Source organism: Lycorma delicatula, chromosome 4 (genome assembly GCF_047948215.1).
Source record: "Lycorma delicatula isolate Av1 chromosome 4, ASM4794821v1, whole genome shotgun sequence".
Lineage (NCBI taxonomy): Eukaryota > Metazoa > Arthropoda > Insecta > Hemiptera > Fulgoridae > Lycorma > Lycorma delicatula.
In genome coordinates this window covers 156,392,155-156,414,693 of record NC_134458.1, presented here as the reverse complement: position 1 = coordinate 156,414,693, position 22,539 = coordinate 156,392,155, and the positions used below count along the sequence as shown (strand labels likewise).

At 30.3% G+C, this 22,539-nt stretch overlaps 1 protein-coding gene and 1 long non-coding RNA gene across 4 annotated transcripts in view; one reads left to right on the top strand and one right to left on the bottom strand.

The window, feature by feature from the left end:
• Pex23 (tectonin beta-propeller repeat-containing peroxin 23) overlaps positions 1–22,539 on the bottom strand; it is a 158,501-nt gene that overhangs the window by 20,177 nt on the left and 115,785 nt on the right. Inside the window, exon 26 of one of the 3 annotated variants that reach the window (XM_075364537.1) lies at positions 8,681–11,061. The exons of the other annotated variants lie outside the window; for them this stretch is intronic. Within the exon in view, the coding sequence (XP_075220652.1) occupies positions 11,054–11,061 (8 nt within the window). The 3' untranslated portion in view covers positions 8,681–11,053. Of the gene's footprint in view, positions 1–8,680; positions 11,062–22,539 lie in introns of those variants that run through there. 3 annotated transcript variants of the gene reach the window in all.
• On the top strand, positions 10,821–22,147 carry LOC142323999 (uncharacterized). The gene is made up of 3 exons (XR_012756196.1): positions 10,821–10,871; positions 18,297–18,457; positions 20,369–22,147. It is a non-coding gene; the product is annotated as an uncharacterized LOC142323999 (long non-coding RNA).

The following is a 22,539-nucleotide window of genomic DNA, read 5'->3' as shown; positions in this document are numbered from 1 at the left end:
AGCTTGAAAGATAAGTGGCCGTTATTGTTTCCAGAATCTTAGGTATGAACTGTCTCTTCTTAAATACATTTTTATTTTGTATTTGAATGTTATAGTTTTTTTCTGTTATTGTTCATTGTATATATATATATATATATACATATATACACAATGAACAATAACAGAAAAAAAAATATATATATATATATATAATTATACACACCCACACACACACATATATTAAAATATGAGGAACTGTTAAACAAATTGGAAATAAAAGCACACTGTACTCAATTACAAGTAAACAATGCTTAAATTAATATTTAAAAAGTTTTGTAGTAGATTAATATACTTAAACATTTTTTATTTATCAATTATTATTGAGAAAAAATTTATAAATATGCACTAATATGGGTTATATATAAGTAAAATGATACTAAGTTTTGAAGCTTTATCTAAAAAAAGTTGTAACAAACTGAGGTTTTGTAAATGTACTGCGCTGCAAAAGAAAATAAAAGATTAAACTTCTATATATTAATACCTTCAAGTGAAACTTCAGGGTATTTTATTGGTGACAAAGTATTGTGTCATTCTAGAAATGTAATCAGATAGATAATGAAATTTCCTTAGTTTTATAAAAGTGAAGGTGTATAATATTGTTATAACAACTTTGGTTTTACTAATGTATTAATCTCTGAAGATGTACTCTCTTCACGGATTAAAAAGGAATTATACCTTTTAATTTTCACAAAGTAAAAGGGAGAAAAGAATTATTCAATTGTCCAACAAATTTTTGTATACCTTACCACCAGTTTTGTTACAGGCTTACAGTTTTGTTACACAATACATACGAGGGTTGTCTGAAAAGTTTTTGGCCTAACATAGAAAGACGTATTTTTTCTGTCAAATAGTTTAGTTTTCAACAACGTCTCCTTTCAAGTCGATACCTTTTTCAGCGATGCTCAAACCTATGTAACCCTTCCAAATAGTAGTTGGTGTCTTTCTTCGCAAAATAGACGTTTACGTATGCGATAACCTCCTTATCCGACGAAAATCTCTTAAAATTTAAGGTTAGGAAACAGGAAAAAGTCGCTTGGGGCCAGATCTGGTGAATACGGTGTGGTCAACAAATTCAAAGTGCAATTTGTGAATTTTAGCCATGGCGACCGTCGAAGTGTGAGCAGGTGCATTGTCCTGATGGAAAAGTTCTTCAAATGTGGTCTTTTTTGCAATTTCTGCCTTCAGCTTGTCAAGTAATGATGCGTAATACTTTTTTTTTCCTATTTAACCTACGGTAATTACCTTTCAGATGATACTTCAGAGGATGATATGTATGAGTAAATGAAGTGTGTTTTGTACAGTTTCAGTTCGACCATTCCTGAGATGTGTGGTTAATTGAAACCCAACCACCAAAGAAACACCGGTATCCACGATCTAGTATTCAAAGTGATCCGTAATACTGTTCCGTTATTGTTTTACCTTCAGTTACTATCCTAAAAAAAGTAGTCAGGTTCACCCTTTGCAGTCCACTGTTTTGTATCAGGAGTGTAGTGGTGGATCAAAGTTTTATCTACAGTTATGAATCTACGCCAAAAATCTGACTCGTTTTGTTTAAACTGCTCCAGCAGAATCTTTGAAATGTTCATTCAAATGCGTTTTTGGTCCAAAATGAGCAAACACGGTACCCAATGCGCGGATAACTTACGCATATCCAATTTTTCACTTAATATATGACAAACACATTCTTTCAATATGTTTATAGCCTCTGCTATCTCTCTAACCTTAATTCGTCGGTCGTCCAGTACCATTTCGTGAACTTCTTCGATGATCGGTGGTGTTTGCAGTTTATGGCCGTCCCGAACGTTCATCAACCAAGCTGCTACGACCGCGTTTAAATTCAGATGCCCATCTTTTCATGGTGGCAAATGATGGGACAGAGTCCCCGTAAACAGCATCCAACTTTAATTTGTGTAGGCGTACTGCCTTTCAAATGCAAGTATTTAATCATGGCACAATATTAGATTTTTTCATTTTCACAAAAACACAATGACTTGCTCAAACGATTATCAAACTACAACTGAGCATCCAAAAAAGGCTGAAATTTTTAGAGAGTACCTTTCAACGCATGCACGAATACATTACCTAACTTTTGTTGATGAGTGCTGCCAACTTCATGTTGAGGCAACCCTCAACAACTCTCTTATGTTAATATATCAGTTTTCATAAATATATGATCTTTTTATATATACATAAATTATAATTTAATATATAAATTTTCATTTATAATTATCATTGCAGCCATGCAGCTGAAGATATCAGTAAAAATTTTATCAATCTCAGTTTTACTTTCTTTTGAGGATTAATATCGGTACTTGAGGATATAATCAAAACTTGTTTATATTTCAAATATAAACTATATATTTTGTACACAAAATCCTTGTCACAACTATGCAACTGTTTTTATTAAGGATTTCTGAAACATGTGAGCAAGTTTGCAAAAGAATTATTGCACTTTATTTGCAAATATTACATGAGTAAAAACAATAATGGTACTGCAAAGTTTCAATTATTTGTTAGTTTAGGGGCTGTATTATTTGTTAGTATAGTGGGGAAAGGAAAAAGAATGTTTTCCTAACATAAACGCAATACTTTTTTTTTATTAGCTAAAATGACAATACTGTGGTATAACTTCATTTAAATTCAGGCGGTATAAGATTTGTTTATTATACAGTGAAAATTGCTAACAGATTTTAGTAAAAAATATCTTTTCATATATTGATTTATTTAATTGTATTGTATTTATATATATTTCTGTATTATAACAAATCATATCACAGAAGTACCATCCTGCAATTTGTAAAGTAAGAAAAAATTCCTGTGGTGGTGAATACTAATTTTTTATGATCTTTGTTGGTAGAATAGAAATATTATAACAAAAAAATAAAAATATGTTGACTTAAAATGATGAATTAATACAAAGGGTTAGAATCCTGGAAATTGAAGAGTGTAAAGATTAAGTAACAATGACAAAATAATTATTTTTTGTTGAAAGCATATAACTGTGTAATCCCCTTTGAATCTCTTTCGGTGATTAAATAAAATTTTATTGAATTAATTTACAAAAAACCATAAAAGATAAGTATTTTTAATAAAAAAATTGTTGTTTAAAATGATCTCATAAGAAACAAAAGGAAATTTAATTATTTTACATTTAATAAATATATTGCTATATTTCAATTTACTTAATGTATGACATTATATTCACCTTCAGAATGTTACAGGAGTTCTGAAAATATATAAGTTTGAGAACAGCTATGTGTAAATGTTAGCCATTAGTAAAATACAGAATTACAAAACTGAAAAAAATTAACATATAGGCTTACACTCATAAATACTATAGGTAGCAGATAAACCCTCACAAAATTATCATTGTCATCTTAAAGAAATCCAAACATAAGAGCTGTTTATACATAAACTACATACTTAAGACATGGTTAAAAGTGTCTTTTCATTATAATTTCATAAGCTTTATAATGAAGTTTTAAAACTACAATATATCTATGTACATTCTTCTTTATTTAGTATGTTTTGTAATAAATTTCTTTTTCTTTAATGAAATATTAACTGTTATTAAAGTAGAAGAAAATATGTGACTGCTGATCAGCTGCTGTGTAAATGTTGTGTTGTAGAATAGAGTTGCTATTGATTAGATTTGCGGTTTATCATACCCAGTAGTCCCTGTGTTATTTTTGTAATTGTGATGGAACCATTTTTCAATTAATATTTTCAAATCGTTATTTTAATCTATTCAAATTTTATTAACCTATTATCTTCATGTAATTTTATCATTATTATTTTATTGTGGTGTAGCAGACTTTTATGTTTTCATTTGCTTAAGATGACAATTCTAACTTATATGAAAGATCTTCTATCTATAGTGTTTATTTAAATCTGTCGGGTTAGTCTAGTGATTAAACTTATCATCGCAAAATCAGCTGATTTTCAAAGTCAAGAGTTCTTGTAAAGACAGTTGCTTTTGTATGGATCTGAATGTTATACTATGGATACCGATATTCTTGTGGTTGGGTTTCAATTAACCACATGTCTCAGGAGTGGTCGACCTGAGTCTGTTCTAGACAACATGTTTGCTGGTACATTTACACTTACACTGCAGCTGCGTCAGGCCTGGCAAGCCTGTAGCAGTAACTTCATTTGACATACATACACACACACACTCAGCAGGAGCTGTAAAACTGGTTGGAGAAATATATATATGTATATCCTATGGATTACAATAGGCATACTGAAATTAAATAAATTTATTTATTTTAATATTTTCAATTTTTATAAAACAAATCTATTCATTGTCTATTTGTTAATTTCACTCCCCATGTGACACCTGTTCTTAGTTCATAAACATTTTAAGGTAATGATTGTTATATTCTGTTTCTGGCTCTTTATATTATTATAGTTTTTTGTTATATTATTAATATAGTATAAAAATCATCTGTATTAGTGTGTTAAGAAAAAATAAAAGTTAAAAAATAAGGGATTCAAACCTGAGACCTATCAATTATGAGACTGGAATACTTGCCCCAATATATAGATAAGATATATGAACCACTCATAAGTCTTTAAATGGAGTTTACTCAAAGTGGAAGTGGAAGTTAGCCAAATTGGAAGCTGCCATTTTGGATTCAAAGTAAGGATTCCCCCCTCCTACCACCATGGAAAAATGGCACCAATAAACTACAATAAAAGCTGATTTTTACTACTACTACTACTGTCTACTGTTTTTAATAAAATAAAAATTCAGTTATTTAGATTTTGGGCTAATCAAGTAACTTTTGATCCCAGTTTAGGTACATAACTATTGCTACTTCATGACACAATAAATAAAAATAGGTTTTAGTTTAATTTATAAGTCCCGTAATGGATTCTTATTTAATTTTTACGTTTAAAAGGTGGCTGTGATAAGTGGATGTATAACATAAGATTTAACCAATATAAAAGATGAGGATTCTGTTTATGATATATAAATGTGGTATGAACCTTTCTTTAGACTCTAACCAATTTTTAAAATTATACTTAACTTTTAACATACACATACATTAAATTACTTAAACTTCATGCATATTTCCTAATAACAGTTGTATACTTAAATTGATATACTAAATTCAGACAATATTAACACCTATTTAATTTACAATAAATTATTAATGATAATGACAGTGACATGGTTATTGAATTTAACCCCATTTTCTGCTACAGGAGTCAACCCAGCCCTTATCCAATTTCTATAAAAAAATTTAATGGCACTAACATCCCACACATATCACTAACCAGATTTCATGATTATTTGTTCTCCATTCCAGATATACCAAACAAAATGAATGCCAACAACACATACACATAACCATAAATACAGTGTAGCTTAATTTTTTTTGTAGTATTTTTGGATTTAAAGGACCGTAAATAAAACAAAGGTCAAAAATAATTTTAATACTAGTAAAGTAATACTAGTGTATAAAGAAAATCCTTTTCTTATTACAATCTATAACAGCTGAAAAAACAATTGGTAAGTAAAATCTAATTTTAAGAGTTAAATGTTTTAAATTAGTTAGGGCTATCACCTTTGATATTGAAAATAATGTTAGGTGACAATTCAGATAATTTAATCAAATTATTAAATAATTGGCTCAGTAATTATTTAAGGATAACATTTAAGTGTTCGGTATTTTAATAACTTATTACTCTGTAAAAAATTAAATGCTCAGTATTTTATTTATTTGTCGCAAGTGTTTTTAAAAATATTCAAATTGTTAAATAAACAGCGAGCGCATAATATTTAATTGAATGGGCTTAATAAAACAAATTCATTATTTTAATACAAAAGAAATAAATTATTTAAATAAAATGTCACTTGTAAAAAAAGGATTTTTGCTTCAACTGGTTGCGAAGCTGTACGCGTACGCACCCAAGATTTGGTACACATGTACAGCTGTTTTCTATTACGTACACCTCATACCTCAAAAAACTTTTTTGTGTAGTAACAATGATTAAACTAGTGGTGGATAAACGATTTTTTTCAGGAATCTATTATTTCAATTCGATTCTCAGAAGGATTTGTAAAAAAGAATCGTTCGTCCGATTCAACGATTCTTTTCCTTGTCCAACTACCATATTGTAAACACTAATGCGCATGCTCTCTCTCTTTCTACACTTATGTTTATATCTCTCTTCATACTACTCAGCTGATGCATGTTTACTAAATGTCTTCGATTCTTCCCTTTTCAACTCTTGTTCTACTCCTTAAGAACGATTACTGTGAATCGAATCGAATCATAACTGAGAAAGATTTGGTTTCCTATCGCTTACCTAATTCATTGTTGAGAATCGTATACAGAATCAGTTTCTCCCGCAAACCATTCTATTTATTCTTGCTCAAGAATAAAAAAAAAAATGTGGATGTCATGCCCTACAACACGGAATGTATTTTTTTTATTCGTTTATCTGTTTGCAGTACAGCGATTTTTTTCTTCATATAAATAAAAATTTGTTTACACGCGCTACAAAAGCATGAAATGTTAATACAATAATGTACCACGACGTAAATGAATCACGCTGTTCGGCATTAATTGCCGCTGCGTACAATTTTATACTGTTGTACGTAAACATATCGTCACAACGTAAAGTAAACAGACAGATAAATATAATTGTTCCATTGAATTGAACGTCATTATAGAAATACAAAGAAAGTAATGACAAGAGAAGGGCAATTAAATTTAAATTAATTTAACAATTTCTTGTGTAAATCTTTAGTAATTTTTTGACTTTAAAATAATCTTCATAAATATAATTACAAATAAAATAGTAATCGATGTATATAAAATTTGTTAAACACAAAGATTTTAGCCTGCACTATAATATTAGCTTATAGAGTTATAATAGTGAGTGTTCCTTGAAATAACTTGCGAAAGTTGTTCGGATGACTGCTGCTCTCTTTGAAACTTCATTCCTCGTTTTATCGAAACTTCGAAAAAATAAGGATCAAGGAGATATTCAGCTGTCATCCCAGCCCAAATCATCACATTAGGCAGATGGTGCTCAATTTCCTAAAAAAAGTAAGGATTTTCTTTCGCTCAGAAAAAAAAATTCGATTATGTCAACTCTGAGAAATCGCACACTCGCCTGGGAACATGACGTACCTTTTTATTTTTTGCTCTCCGAAAGCGTTCAAGTAATAACCTACATTTATAAAATCCTCGATCAAGGTCATTGTCATTCAACTCGTTAACTGTGGCTGGATGAAATTTTACTTCCGCATATGGTCCCGCACTGTCGATCTTTTAATCCAATTAACTCTGCAGAACGTTTGTGCGTTGATTGATTCATCTATGATTGTTGAATCGATACTTCTACAGCAGCACACGTCTCAGCTCGAATGCTCGGCCTCCACTGCGTGGCGCATCAACAATTCCCACTGCTAGTCTTTTTTCTCCCATGTCAGTTAACATTTATGGTGACTGTGACGATTTCCCAAATTGTATAAATAAATTATTCATAGTGTTCTCCATGTTTTACAAGTGGATGGACCTTCGCGAACTCTAACACAAGCTAATAAACGCTCTTTGACAGTGAACGCACTTAACTACGACTACGGTCATCGCACCACAAATGAACACACCGGACGATACCCACCACGTGGGGTTACCCCACCATGTGGGTTATACTACCCACATTTTCCAGCAGAACTAGAGCCACTGCTGGATTTATTAGTGTAAAGGGGCTTCCCGCCCACATAGTATGTCTCATCTGTTATGATCTTAAGTCAGCCGTAGTGTTGACACAACTGCCAGTCATGCGAATTTCTTTCTGATATGCAGACAACATTTTTGAAACAATTTTTTACAGACATCTCAACACCCATCGGGTTTTAATCATTATGAAGACTGTGACAATTTCTGATTGATATCTCCGTTATTGATGTTATATCACTGACAGTTTTTCTTCTTTTACGTTGAACAACATTTTCAACACACTCGATATTATTTTTCGGCAGACGTAAGCTACGAATGCCAGCTTCAACATTAACAAGATCATCTCTACAATATGTTATGCAAAAACAACTTTTTCTTCATTTCTGACTCTCCGTAAGCTTGTTCAGGCAATGTTAATGCCTGTAAGGTGAATTTTTAAGTAAAACGAAAAATTTGGTTACATTGTTAACATTTTTCACTGTGAAACATGTAGCTTTAGTATTGTATGCAAAACAAAAACATATGATGCGGTGGAACTATACCATGAGTTCTGAAACATAAACCCAAAAAAGGCTTGATCCATTTTGAATTCATTACATACAGACGGTAAAGTATTATAGCATTTAAAGGATGCTTTACACAGAAACAGGCTGAGCTGTGGAAAAGCCAGAGTTGGATGTTGCACCATGACAACACATGAGTTCACTTGTCACCTCTTAGCCACCAGTATGTGGCAAAGTACTAGGACTATTGTGCCTTACTCACCCTGTTCTCCAGACTTGTTCCCATCAGCCTTTTCCTGTTTCCCAAATTGAAAGTAACCTTGAAAGGATGTCATTTTTAAACCATAAATGGGATTAAGGAAACTATAATACAACAGCTGTATGCCATTCACAAAAAATATGTTCCAGGAAATATTCCAAAAATGAAAAAAAAAAACATTGAGAGCAGTGTACTGCAAACCACAGATTCTGTGGCTGGCAGCCACAGAACATGAACTGCAACTGCAATACATGTTTATTTATTTCACATTTAACAAATAAAAATAAATTATACAACATTGTAAGAGCAATATAAATAAAATAAAAAATAAAAAAAATATATATATATATATACTAATATAAAAATTTAATGTGTATATATTTTCACTAAAATTATCAGATTCACTTTAATTTATAAATGGCTACTTTAATTCTACAACTTTCATTAATTTCATAGTATAGTATAAAACTGATATGACTGCATAGTAATTATGATACGAATTTAACAAAAAAAAAAAGTGTAAGTGTAATTTTTAACTTAACAAGGAATTATGTCTAAAAGAATTTACCATTTTTTTTTACAATGCACTAAAAATAAATAATAGTTTGATTTAAGTATGTTATATTTTTGGCACAACTTTAATCAATATTACTTGTCAAAAGAAAAAAATGGTTAAAATAAACCACAATAAACTGAAGAAAAATTTTGTAAAATTACAGCTTAGAGTAAGCTCTGTTTTTAAGAGCTTATTCTATTGAATATCTTAATCGTTTGATAATATAAAACTCAATTATTTTAATTAAATCTCAGATTTGCTTTCACATAAAAATTGATGGTACTAGCAGAGAAATTGATATAATTTAACTAAACTTGCCAACATTTTTATATTGTTTAAAGAAATATATCAGGTTGTCTAAAATGTATTGAGCCTTTGGAGGCCAAAATTGAGAATACATTCATTGTTATTGGAAAATAAGATTATGAGACCAGATCTCCACTTTTGTTTTTTTTTTGATGACCTGCCATTTTTGTGACAGCACCATAATCTTGTTTTCATAGAACTTCTGTGATTTTTGATAAAAAAATTGTGACACATGGTTTTTACAGGCCTCTTTTGAAATTAACTTAACACTATCAGGGTGTTCTGCAGAGACTGAAACAAATGACAGTACCAGGTTTTTTGGGCTATATGGTAGATTCATTAAAACATCGCAGTCAAGTTCTTTCAATTTCTGATGGGTCATTAAAGATGTATGTGGTCTGGTGTTGTCAGTATGGTATACGACACCCTTTCTTTTGAATTGCTAGGTGCAATTGCACTAACTGTTAACAGTACAGGTCTGAGTCTTTTGTTCTGCCTCGTGGCAGCAGATAGTGATGCATGCTGTCCTTTCAATTCCACCAAACACACAGCATAACCTTCCTAGGCATCAGTGTTGACTTTGCCACAGATTGTGGAGCTTCTCCTTACTTTCATCACCATCTTTTTTTCACATTGTTTTCATAGGTTATACACTTTATGTCACTCGTGATCAACTGCTGCAGAAATTGGTCTATTTCGTTACAGTTCAGTGGAGATTCGCAGATGAAAATTTGATCAAGTAAATTTTTCTGAATCAGATCAGGTGGCACCCAAACATGGAGCTGTATTTATAGCCAGCTTTCTCCAAATAGTTAACACTGTTTGGTGATGGATGTTTAGGTCATTGGCAATGTCATGACTGCTACATGCTGGTCTTCCTCTATTTTTACCAGAATATACTAACACTATCTTGTGCACAAAAGGCTCAATACTTTTAGATTACCTATTATATATATTACCAACACAAAACAAACACATATATATAAAAACTATAAGAGTATTTGTAAAAACCATAATTTAAAACCGATCATTATTAATAATACAAACAGTTGTAGTGACGGTATTTAATAATTTTTTTTTATCACTTATTTTACTTCATATACTTGTTTGGATGTAATATTAAATATATGTAACTGAATATATACCAGGTGGAAACTGATTATCTAACAAGTTACTTTAGAAAACATTATGTTGATTCAGTTAATCTGATTGTAAATATTTTTAGCAAATTTAAAAAAAAGAAAATGAAGAAACTGTATGTATAAACGCTTTCAGATAAATTTTTAAGCTATTTTTATTTTTTTTCAGAATAATGAACCTCAGGAATACTTAAGCTCAAAATTCTATGTTTCTGTAATGCTTAAGTTAATAAACGAAGATGTTATTTATAATATTTTGGAAACATCTTAATATATTTTGTGCTATTTTATTTGATGCTACTATAAAAACAAATACTAAAATGAAACTACAATAAAAACAAATATAATGAAAAAAAACCTGACAAAATAGTAAGTTATTTAAAATTTCATTGACAGTTGAAAATTTAAAAAGACAAAATTTATTAAGAATAAATAATACATTAAAAATTAAACATTTGTAATACATTACAAATTATATTTATAATTCATATTATACATATGAATTAACAATTCATATTCCCATGCATAAGCTTCAAAGCTTATATGGTGGATTAATCATCTAAAAAAAAAGAAAAATTGTTTATTAAGGAAAAAGATTTATCATGAATTAAAATAACACAGAAGAACTAACAGGTTATATGTGTAATTTTATAATCACTGTAAAAATACTTTGATCAAAAGAAAATCAGAATGATCTCTACAAAAATTACTTGTAACAAGTAAGATAATTAAATTAGTGCAACAGATTACAGAAAAAAGTATAAATAATTTTGTGGATAGTATTCATAAAATACTGTCAGAATTTTTTTTTTTAACTTTATACAACATCCTTAGTTATATAAAATCCGATCAACTAAAATTAAGGAAAAAGTGGCATGATAAAAGTAAAAAAGGATGTTGAAAATAAGAGTGCAAAGGTAAACAATGTTATGGAAGAGAAGTGAAAGGGTAGAACAAAATGGTGGTCTTTGATATTAATCCGTTTTCCCAGGACAGTACCATTTTTAAGAATTTTGTTCCAGTGTCCCAACAAAGTCCAACCAAGATGCTAAATTTCCTGTTCTTCATGGAAACCAAAATATCAAGTGTGTAAGTTTCCTGCTTCTCCACTGTGATTCAGGATCCCTAAAAAGTGGCCATGTGAGTAAAAATGAAGTCTCTATTGGGATATTATGACTTACAGGTTGGTTACAGTAGAGATTGACAGATAAGAAAATACATTAGTAAGTAGATAAGGGTGCAGTTAAGCCTATTATTCAAAGTTAATGAACAACACTATAAGGTACTTAATTGTTATAGTTCAGAGCGGTCAATATTAAGTGTAGTTCAAAATAAGTGTTAAAATCAAAGTGGTTTTAACAAACCAAAATGGATTGTGCAAAATGGAATCATATCAGAAAGGTATGTAGAATTAAAAATTTAATCTTTAACTTTGTATATTCATGTTAATTTGTGTTAAAAACTCTGTTTTAACTGTTAGAGTATCTGAAGTATTAGAAAATATAAAAAAATTGTATCCATTTTGAATAGTTATTGAGAAAACTAAATAGTCATGTCTGAATTTGCAAGTTCCAAATATTACGTATTTGTGTATGGATATCTTTCAAAAAAGTTTTGTTTTAAAGTTCAGTTATTACAGATTAACTTGAAGATCCTATGTTAAATACTTACAATATCAATAATTAAACACAAAAAACTTTTATTTTTCATATTGTCTATGTCTGAGATACTAAGGGTTTTGTCAAACAATTATTCTCTTGTCAATGACATTATCAATGGTTTCTGTAGTGATGGTATTACGGTGGACAAGTGATGTTAAAATAACACTTCAGTCGACTATAACAACTCCATTAGCATCTATAAACTTTTGCTTATAGCTGCTACAACTGGATCTGCTATAAAAACCGCACTTGCTTTTTAACTCAAGTCTTTGCAGCATGTCATCAGGTAAAGTTTCAATAAATACCTTTTGCAACATCAATATGCGTTCAACAGTATGATTCAGAAGAACTTGAACCTTAACTTCAGCACATTGCACAGCAACTGCTATATTCTACGGTACGGATATTATGCTTTCTTTGAATCTTAACACGGTAGTAAGGTAGAAAAAAATCTACAATGCCTGGAAAGAGCTAGATTATGCCACCCCTTTTAACTCTTTCTGGAAGTTTTGTTTTCCATCACTGCTGTAGCTTCATTGCTGGTTAGTGGGATTTCGTTAGCTAAGCATATACTTTTTCAGATGCTCTTGATGGGCTATCTAGCTATATTTTGGATGACTTTAGCTGCATCTAAATTACCTTCCTTTCTGTAAAGTATAGAGGTTGCATATGCAAACTCATCTGCATCTCAAGTAGAAGAGTGCAAGCAAAACTTTCTGTTTTGTTCTTTTATTGTGGCTGTTCTTGAATGGAAAAGTTTTACAAGTTTGAGCTTGTAGTTTCTTTACATTGCTTGCACTTTTGTGTTAATCATTAATATTGTAAATTACTTAATTATAGGATCTTCAACTGATTCAACTTCAATAGTGATAACTTAAGTTTAAAACAAAATTTTTTTGAAAGTTACGCACACACAAATATGAAACATTTGGAAGTTGAGAATCTGTTCATGACTTTATTAAGTTTTTTCCATAATTATTCTAAGTGGAAACAATTTTTATATAACTCGCTAGTTCTTCAGTTAAACTATCAGTAAAAACAGTTTTTAACATGAAAAAATAAAGTTTAATGTTTAAAATTAAATTTTTAAACAAAAAGGTGTTATTTTTTCACTGTTTTAGCTGCAAATTGTGGAACTCTTATTTACAATAAATCAATTTTAGAATATATTTTGATTCTACTAAGCTTTCAGAGATTGTTCTATTTTACAGAATCAAAAACAATTTAATAGAAAGGTTTTAACGCTATTTTGAACTTCATGTAATAATGATCGCTCTAGACTATAAGTACCTTAATTAACTATAGGCTTAACTGTGCCCTTATCTAACCTAATGTATTTTCTTATCTGTCACAAAGCATTGTAACCAACCTATAAGTAATAATATCCCATATAGGGATTTATTTTTACTCACCACAGCCATCTTTTAGGGATCCTGAACCATTGTGCCCTCTCCAACCTCATCCGATATCAGTAGTATTGTTCCACTTTGAATCAAGCAGTCCCTAATGATTTGATGCAAGAACATACCTTGTTTGCTTCCAGCCAGTAATCCATTGTGTTATTTGTTGTTTTACCCAGTGTTATCCTATATGAAGTTTCATGGAATATTAAGAGTTAGTTTTTCTAGATTGATTTAAAATTGTGAATCTCAGAAGGCCAGAAAGTGCCATTTTTCAGACATTCCTTAACATCAATACTCATATATTCTAAAATGTGACTATTAATTCCAAAGTTCAATGCACGCTTTGCCTAGCAATATTTTGCCATAGAGGACGATGTGACACAGAAAATCATGCAAGAATTAAAAAATACAAGAAGTAGTCAGTGCAAAAGCAAAAAGTAAAAAAATTGTCAACTTTTTTTGAAAAAAAAAAAAAAAAACAACTTCTGATGAGAACTGTGAAAGTGGAGAGCTTGCAGAACAAGAACCTAACATTTGTTTTCCATACAATCAATTATAATCACATCTTTTAATCCATGGACTACACGTCTGGCCTTCTAAGACAATTTGCAAAAAAAAAAACTTTCATGTGCAAAGACAAAATGTAAAGCAGTTTCTGTCAATACTTTAGCACCTCAGTTAAGAAGAAAGACGAACCAGACAGTTCTCATTTCTAGATTCTTTCAGTAGATGCTAACAATTTCATTGAATCAGAAAATGGTACAAATAATTGTAAGATATTCTGCCAGTTATAGTCATCAGATTACAAATAACTGAATTTACCATTTTCCAAGCAAATCGACAGAAATTCTCTTTCAGCATGCTATGAAAACTATTCAAAATCATGGATTCATTGATATCTCAGCAGACAACTCAAATACTAACTTTGGTGGCATGGAAAAAATAACCTATACTTCAAATTGAAGGAGCATTTGGGAAGGAATTTAGTAGGTATAAAATGTGACACATATTGTTCACAATGCAGTACAAATTGACACATATTGTTCACAATGCAGTACAAATTGCTACAGAAATTCTTTCAACTGATGTCCAAATTGTGATGAAGGCATTTTTTGAAATCACAGAGAATTTTGGCTATATTATTTTCTTACACAGCAATTTACAAACCACTCTTTTCAGAAGCTATACTTGATATAGAAGAGCTGTAGTAATTGGATTTGAGATGGAGTAGATAACTGTCTCTTGAAATTTTATTCACGAGAAATAACAAGTTTCATGAACAGTGATCACCTTAAGGTTTTCTTTTTTTAAAAGGGGTAAAAAAGAAATTAAATTAATTTCTACAGATATTCATGAGAATAGTGAGGAGCCAAGAGTATCAAGGAAGGGTGGTGGTCTGAGAATATTTTCCGAAAACACATCAAAAACATCCATTCTGCAGCAGGATATATATTAGAATGGACTGGTTCAGAAAGATGAACTGGAGCTCTCTCAGATGGCAGAGTGATTTAAATTGGGGCAATATAATAGAATCCAACACGATGGACACCCTTCATTTAGCCAAGTCTCTTATCAATGAAGATAAACTTTTAACCTTGGTAAAGCCTTTGTTTCTGAAGATAAAATCAAAGAGTGGGGCACAACATCAGAGTGTTACAGCGAAATGGCAGGACTCCTAGATGACGCTGATCTGTTTGTGTAATTCGTTTGTTTATGGTAGATTTTAATGAAATATGGCCATGCCATCAAAAAGAGTACATTTAGGCGACTACAATTATGAAGAAACTCTTTTTACAATGGTACAATGAGGAACGTGACAGTGCTAGTGACTTAGACAATGTGCTGGATGACTATAACATTTAATCAGAACATGATATCAATTTGGAATTGATTCTGAAGACCCTGAAGTAAATGATGAAGAAGATGTAACCAATAGTGAAAATCCTTATATATGTCAAAAATTGATACAGATTGTACATGTTAGAAGTTAGCCCTTCACTTAGAACCCAAAAACACAATATTGTAAGTTTCCACATGAAAAGCAAAAGCGAAAATGTTCAGTGAGGCTGCGAATCTGTTATCCATTTTTGGAAATTGCATTTCAGTGAAAGCATATTGCAACAAACTATAAAGTACACAAACAAAAAGTTGAATCCAGTACATGACAGGTATTTTGCCAGATACATACATCATATTAGAGAAACTGAAATTATTGAACTATAGGCATATTTGAGACTTTTAGTATACACAGCAATATTTAACTTGTCATGAAAATATAAAATATTTAAAGCAGTAATGAGCAAAAAGAAATTTTCAATTCTTGTAGCTGCCATATGACTCTGATGATAGGGAGGAACGCAAAAAAGATGATCCAATTGTAGCAGTTTCATTTATGTTCAACTCTTTTATAGAAAATTGTCAAAGTGTTATGCACTTGGTGACTTGGCTACAATAAACAAATGTTTGATAATTTTCAAGGAAGATGTCGTTTTAAGGTGTATATGCCAAACAAACTGTCAAAATATGGCATCAAAATACAATGCCTCACGGATGCGCAAAATAGCTATTGGTATAATGCGTACATCTGTAGTGGAAAAGACTCAGATGGATTTGGTTTCAGTGATGAAGATAAAAGACTCCTAAAATCTATTCAAACAGTATTACACCTAGCTAAACCACTTTATAATAGCAATCACAATATAACAGGTGTTAAACTGGTATTCCTCAATACAACTAGTGAATATTTTGTGAAAGAAGAATTTGACACATGTAGACACAATGAAAAAAATAAGGCTGAAATACCACCATCTTACCTACCCAATAGGAAAAGAGCTGAGGGATCAACTCTTTATGGATTCAGGGATGAATGTATTTTAATTTTTTACATTGAGAAAGTTGGAAAAGCCACGACGTTAGTAACTTCCATGCACGACAGACTTTTCACTGATCCCTTTACAAACAAACCAGATATCATTTTCAATTATAGTGGAAATAAAGGAGGAGTAGATTCTCTCAATGAAAAATGTTCTAAAAGCACTTCAAGCTGGTAAATGTGGAGATGGCCTTAAGTAATTTTTTTCTGTCTCTTGAACATTTTCATTGTAAACTCTTATAAACTGCACCAGTGCTACCGAGATAATCCAGTAATAAAAGAAATTAGTGTTTTTGGAATGCAATTAGTGATTCAACTTGTAAAAGATGACATGAAAAGGGGTTTGACAATTACGAGTATTCTACATGAAATACGTACTATTAGAAAAATACTTGAAATTCTAGAACAGCAAAAGGACATCAATACAGATGTTCTACTTCTGAAAAAATGTAAGATTTGTCTCTAAAATGAGATCTTTAAAAAGAACTGACTTTGACTGCAATCTGATGGAAAATATATAAAATAACGAAAGTTACACAGTTCTATCTGCAGTACTTTTCGTGCAATATTTTTGACAATGTTGTAACTGTCATACTGTAAACAGCTGATTTTATAGAATTATTAAGCTGTTTCTTATCTTTGTAAGACCATTTTCAAGTTGAAAGTAGAGTTCGTTGCTAGTAGTTGTTTTTTTGTATAATTATTTATTAAAAGTGTACTAATCATGAGCAAACACAATTTTTTTTGATAGATTACAATTCTGATTTGTTCAGTGATGATGATTCAGATGATTTTATTTTACCTTCAACTTCAGGTGATAGCGATGTACTGATAACAAATAATACTGTATTTATTTGGATCATTCAGAAGGAAATATGATTAACTCCATTTTTTTGAAATGGTGTAGAATTTTCATTACTGTGTTTTGATAGCCTCTTTTTACTTCCTTGTGTGAAGTAAAGGAAGTATTGTGATCGAGAAAAATTTTGGTTTTCAGATTTCAACAGAAATTTTGACTAGTTTCGGCGTGATGTCTATATGTACGTATGTATCTCACGTAACTCAAAAAAATTAGCCGTAGGTTGTTGAAATTTTGGATGTAGGACTGTTGTAACATCTAGTTATGCACCTCCCTTTTTGATTGCAATCAAATGAACCAAAAGTGTCTAAAAAGCCCAAAATCCAAAAAGTTTGGATTTTTTCTTAATTGCAGTAATAAGCCCACATTGAGAGCTTTTCAATGATATATCATAAGTGGTACTTATTTTCATTGGTTCCAGAGTTATAGCCAAATGAAATTTAAATTAATGAAATATTTGAATCTTAGAAGGCTAAGGCACATGAGTTTGAGTCAGACTTCATCTCCTTTTTTTAAAATTTAAATATATTAATAATTATTAACCTCTGATTGTAAAAAAAAAATTACGATAAATAATAATTCAATAATAATAATAATAATAAAAAATATCAAAAGTTATTAATGAAATAAAATTTTATGTACTTTTCATTTAAAAAAAATGTGTATATGTACTTTAATAGGCGTACAAGGAAGTTATGAAGTGCCTACATCAGATTTCTTCATTGATGATAACTAGAAAAATTAAGTAAATAACTAATTATTCTATTACAATAATCAGTAACAATTTTATTTTGTTAAATTACTTTATATATTGCATGTTAAAATACTTTGAAAGTACATTCTTTATGAACATCAGGAAAAAATGCAGTAACAAAAAGATTAGTTTTATGAAACCTAAATTTATGGAGGCTTGTATACATTATGGATGCATAATTTTCTCAGCAACATAAATGTTATTTTGTTTCTTTGCACTTCGGCTAAATTGAATTTTTTTTGTAGGAAAAAGAGAAAGAAAACAACAGCAAATTTCCAGTGTAAAAGAAAATGTTTTTGGACATTCAGCACCAAAAGGCGTTGGAAAATATTGATAGTATTAATAAGGTATTAGTTTACCATGAGGATAATGACCAAGAACAAGATGAAAAAGGCGTGGAACCACAGTAAGTAACTGTAATTAAGGAAATATGGTACTGATATAGTATATAATACACTTCTCAGGTTAGATTATGTCAACAGCATCTACAGGTTATACATGTTGATTATTGGAATAGCGTTTACATTTTTCTATAATCAACAAATACCATGTGATCAACAACAATAATGTAAAAATCCATTACATAAAACTAAAGAATCAGTTTTTATACTACTTGGCAACAGAACATCCTCACTTGCATATTTATTAGCAATTGCAAAATTCCTGTCTTGTTACACTGTAGTGCAGCACTAATGTCAGCACACCTGGCATCACATGAAATTGTTAACGTGCTAAACGTTTTTTATTTTTTTATAAAATACTGATCTTGGTGTAATTATTTTATGGAAAAATACTCAAGGCTGCCTTTACTTCTGTAGAAGCTCTGTAATGAACATAGTTTAATAATTAGGATATCCATTTGAAACATGTTATGTAATATATTTTTTTCTAGGCCTGAAACTTCCATTCACCAAAGTACACCACAGAAGAAGAATGCCTGTAAAATTGTAGCTAATTCATCATTTTGGAAATGCAATATAAGGAAAAAGGCACAATAGAGTGATAAGGCTAATATAAGTTGAAAAGGTACAAATGTTCCAAGAAAACAAATAAGTAATTTTAAAAATTGTCAGGTTGATTGTAAATATAAATGCCAACAAAAAATTTTGAATGAAGAACACTCATATGTCCATAATTCGTTCTATTCTCTGCCATCTGCTACCAAAAAGACATTTTATTTTAAATACCACTAATCTTTTTTTACTAGGAAGGCCACAGAAAAAATAAATTGAAGAAACTGATAATATAGTTCAGGCACATAATGAACTAAATCACAGGGCTCCAAGAAGAAAATTTTCTTTTAAATACTTCTTTCATATTAAAGAAGAATTTTAGGTTTGCAAATCATTTTATTTAGGTACACTTGCTATCAGAGAAACCAGTGTACACTGCACATAGTACAAAAAATATTATTACCAATACGCCTACTCAGGACCAAAGGGGAAGAAGTAAAAAAAGTAGATGAGTACCTGTTGCTATTATGGAGCACATAAAATCATTCCCAGCAGTACTGTCACATTACTGTACAGCCAATACAAAGAAAGGTTACCTAGGCTCTCATTTAAGTGTATCATATATGTATTATTTGTATAAGAAACAGTGTGCAGATAAAACCATTGTATGTCATTTTTTGTCAAAAATAGGTTAGTGTTTATCTTGAAAAGTCATTGGGAATATACAGCACGTTTTATTTGTTTAAAATGGCACTAGTTCTTGTATGATGCTTCAATAAAATATCTAATTTTTTTCAAAACTGGCCGAAGTCATATTGTAATTTCCAAAGAAGCCTAATTCAACAAATGAGCTGACTGAGAGGCTGCAATATTAACCACAATGTGCCATGCAATAAGATGTGTGTGTTCTTATACACGTTTATATTATTAGTTTTACTGAATTATTTGATTTAACAGAAAGAATGAATTTCCAGCCAACATTCAATAATGTAACTGTGACAGGAGACATACAAAATGTTGAATAATAAAAAAATATGCATAAAACAGCGTTGAATCTTGCAGAAAACCAAATGTTTCTTGTAATCATTCTGGAAAAACAAACCTATGTGTTGCTAATAAATTGTCTGATGAAGATATCAACAGTAAGTACCAATTTTTAGTAGAATAAGTTAGGTTTTATTTCTTATTGCTTGAGATAAATATGAAAAATTTACATAACTTCACTTCAGTTTGTTATAAATATCTGCCAAACAAACTTTTAAAGTGTAGGTGAAAGATTCTTTTACTTAAGTAACTAGATTTTCATTAAATGTGTTTGTTGCCATTGTTTTGGAAACTAATATATGTGCATTTTATGCTTTCAGATTTCTTTTCGGTGCTGTATAAAGAAAAAGTAAAATAGATAAAGATGATCTTCTTATTTACTATATGGTTCCTTATGAAACAAATCAAAATGTCTTAGGAAAGACATACCATGGGATACGATTGTGTAAATTTATTCAAAAAATTGATAGTAGTAATATGTTAAAGTCTGAGGCAAAACATTTGAGTCAATAGTTCAGATTGGTTGTAAGAGAATAAACACTACAGCCAAACACTTGCTTCTTTATTGAACTACAAGGAGTGAATTATGTGGTGGAGCACGAATTAATACTAAGCATAGGGATATTACAGCTTCCACTGACAATCGTTTACTTTCCCTTAATTGCAGAGAAGCCATTAGGATGAAAAAAGAGTATTTGGAGTTACTTGCTGTCACATTTAACTTTGGTAATTGTGGAAAAGCATTAGAAATGAAGAAAAACAAACCCATTGCATCATACAATAAGTATTTTAAGTTTTTCAGTAATAAATTTAATCTGGATTTTGGGAACTCATGGACTGATCTGTGTTCATTTTGCAAATTTACAAAAACACGAATAATAAAAGAAAATGATTCTACTAAAAAACAAGTTTTGATAACCAAGTACAGATTGCAAATATTACACTCAAAAAAATTTTATAGTATTTTAAGGCATGTTGATACTAATGTACTAAAAGTTTGTAAACATCGGTGAAGTTTTTTTATGCATACCAAATACGGTTGTATAACTTAACAATAATGGTTCATGAAGAAAACCAAAGTAAGGAAAACACACATTCATTTATACATGGATTGAAAATTAAACAAGTTCTGCTGTAATAAATTTTTCAAAAACTTATTTAGGACTTTGTCTAAATTTGATGCCTGTAAATTCTAGGCCAAAAATTCTATGTCTGTTTTCAGATTCATGTCCTTTCCAAAACAAGAATTCTATTGTTTTGGGTTTACTGTTGTGGAATGTTAATTCATGTGATCTTTTTAAAAGAACAGAACATACCTATCTTCCCTATTCGAAGTCATGGTTTTATGTCTCCAGATAGGTTATTTGGACGTATTGTAAAAATGATGAGAAAAAAGGAAACAATTCTGTCTCCTAATCAAGGAACTGAATGAATGAATGAACTTGTTCATGATCATGTTATTGTGAAAGTACTAGGTTAGACCTGGCAAGTGCATGACTATACATAAATTTCAAAAACTGTATTAAATAAAAACTTCTATTCAAACTTCTTGATTAGTGAGTACTTATTTATAGCAAGGGTTCCCAAAATATACAAACTAAAGTTTCCTTTAGCAGTATAGATTCACATGAAGTGCTGGAGAAAAAAGTACAGATAAATGAAGCATACGATCTCATTTAAAATATTCAGCCTGTCAGCTACATAAGCAAAGAAAAAGAGAATGATGTTCATAAACTTTTCCAATACGTATCCCGTAATGATTAAGAAAAATATTTCTATGACAATGCTTTGGAAACAGAGTGTAATGTAAATGATACAGTGGTTTAGGCGGTATCAGTGAATGAAATGAACCATTTTTGTAATGTTTTTAAATGTTATATTACTGATATTTACTTTTATTGTTTTCTCTTTTCACCAGAATCTCTTGCATCTACAGATATTTTCTGTGTAATTTCTTTTAATAAATTTATAATGGAAAGTTGTAAATGGTCATTATTTTCTCCTTGTCAATAGTCTTAAGTAATATCATTAGCTAAAAAATATTACTTAGTTCTTTCCAAACTATCCTAAGTCAGTGACTTAGGATGTTTTGGAAGTGACTTGTTTTAATTTTGGAAAATCTAGCTACACGTTAACTCAAGAATTAGAAAAAATTAGGTAATCCTTCTCAATTAGGGCAGAAAATATTTACAGATTCTCAGCTGAAATTTTTGACAAATGCGCAAATTATTAGTTTTTTATTAGTTTAACAACAAGTTGAAAAAATTACTTAGGAGAGTTTGGATGTAGCTCTTCTACTGAATATATTTTGTTTTTAATAATTATCATTCTATGTATAATAATAGGCATACTAAAAATTAAATAAATAAATTTATTTTTAAAATGGAACCAAGTTGGAAGCTGCCACTTTGGATTGAAAATAAAGACCCCCTCCTATCACCCTGAAATGGGCATCAAACTGCATTATGTGCCTGCTGTTTTTAATAAGCTA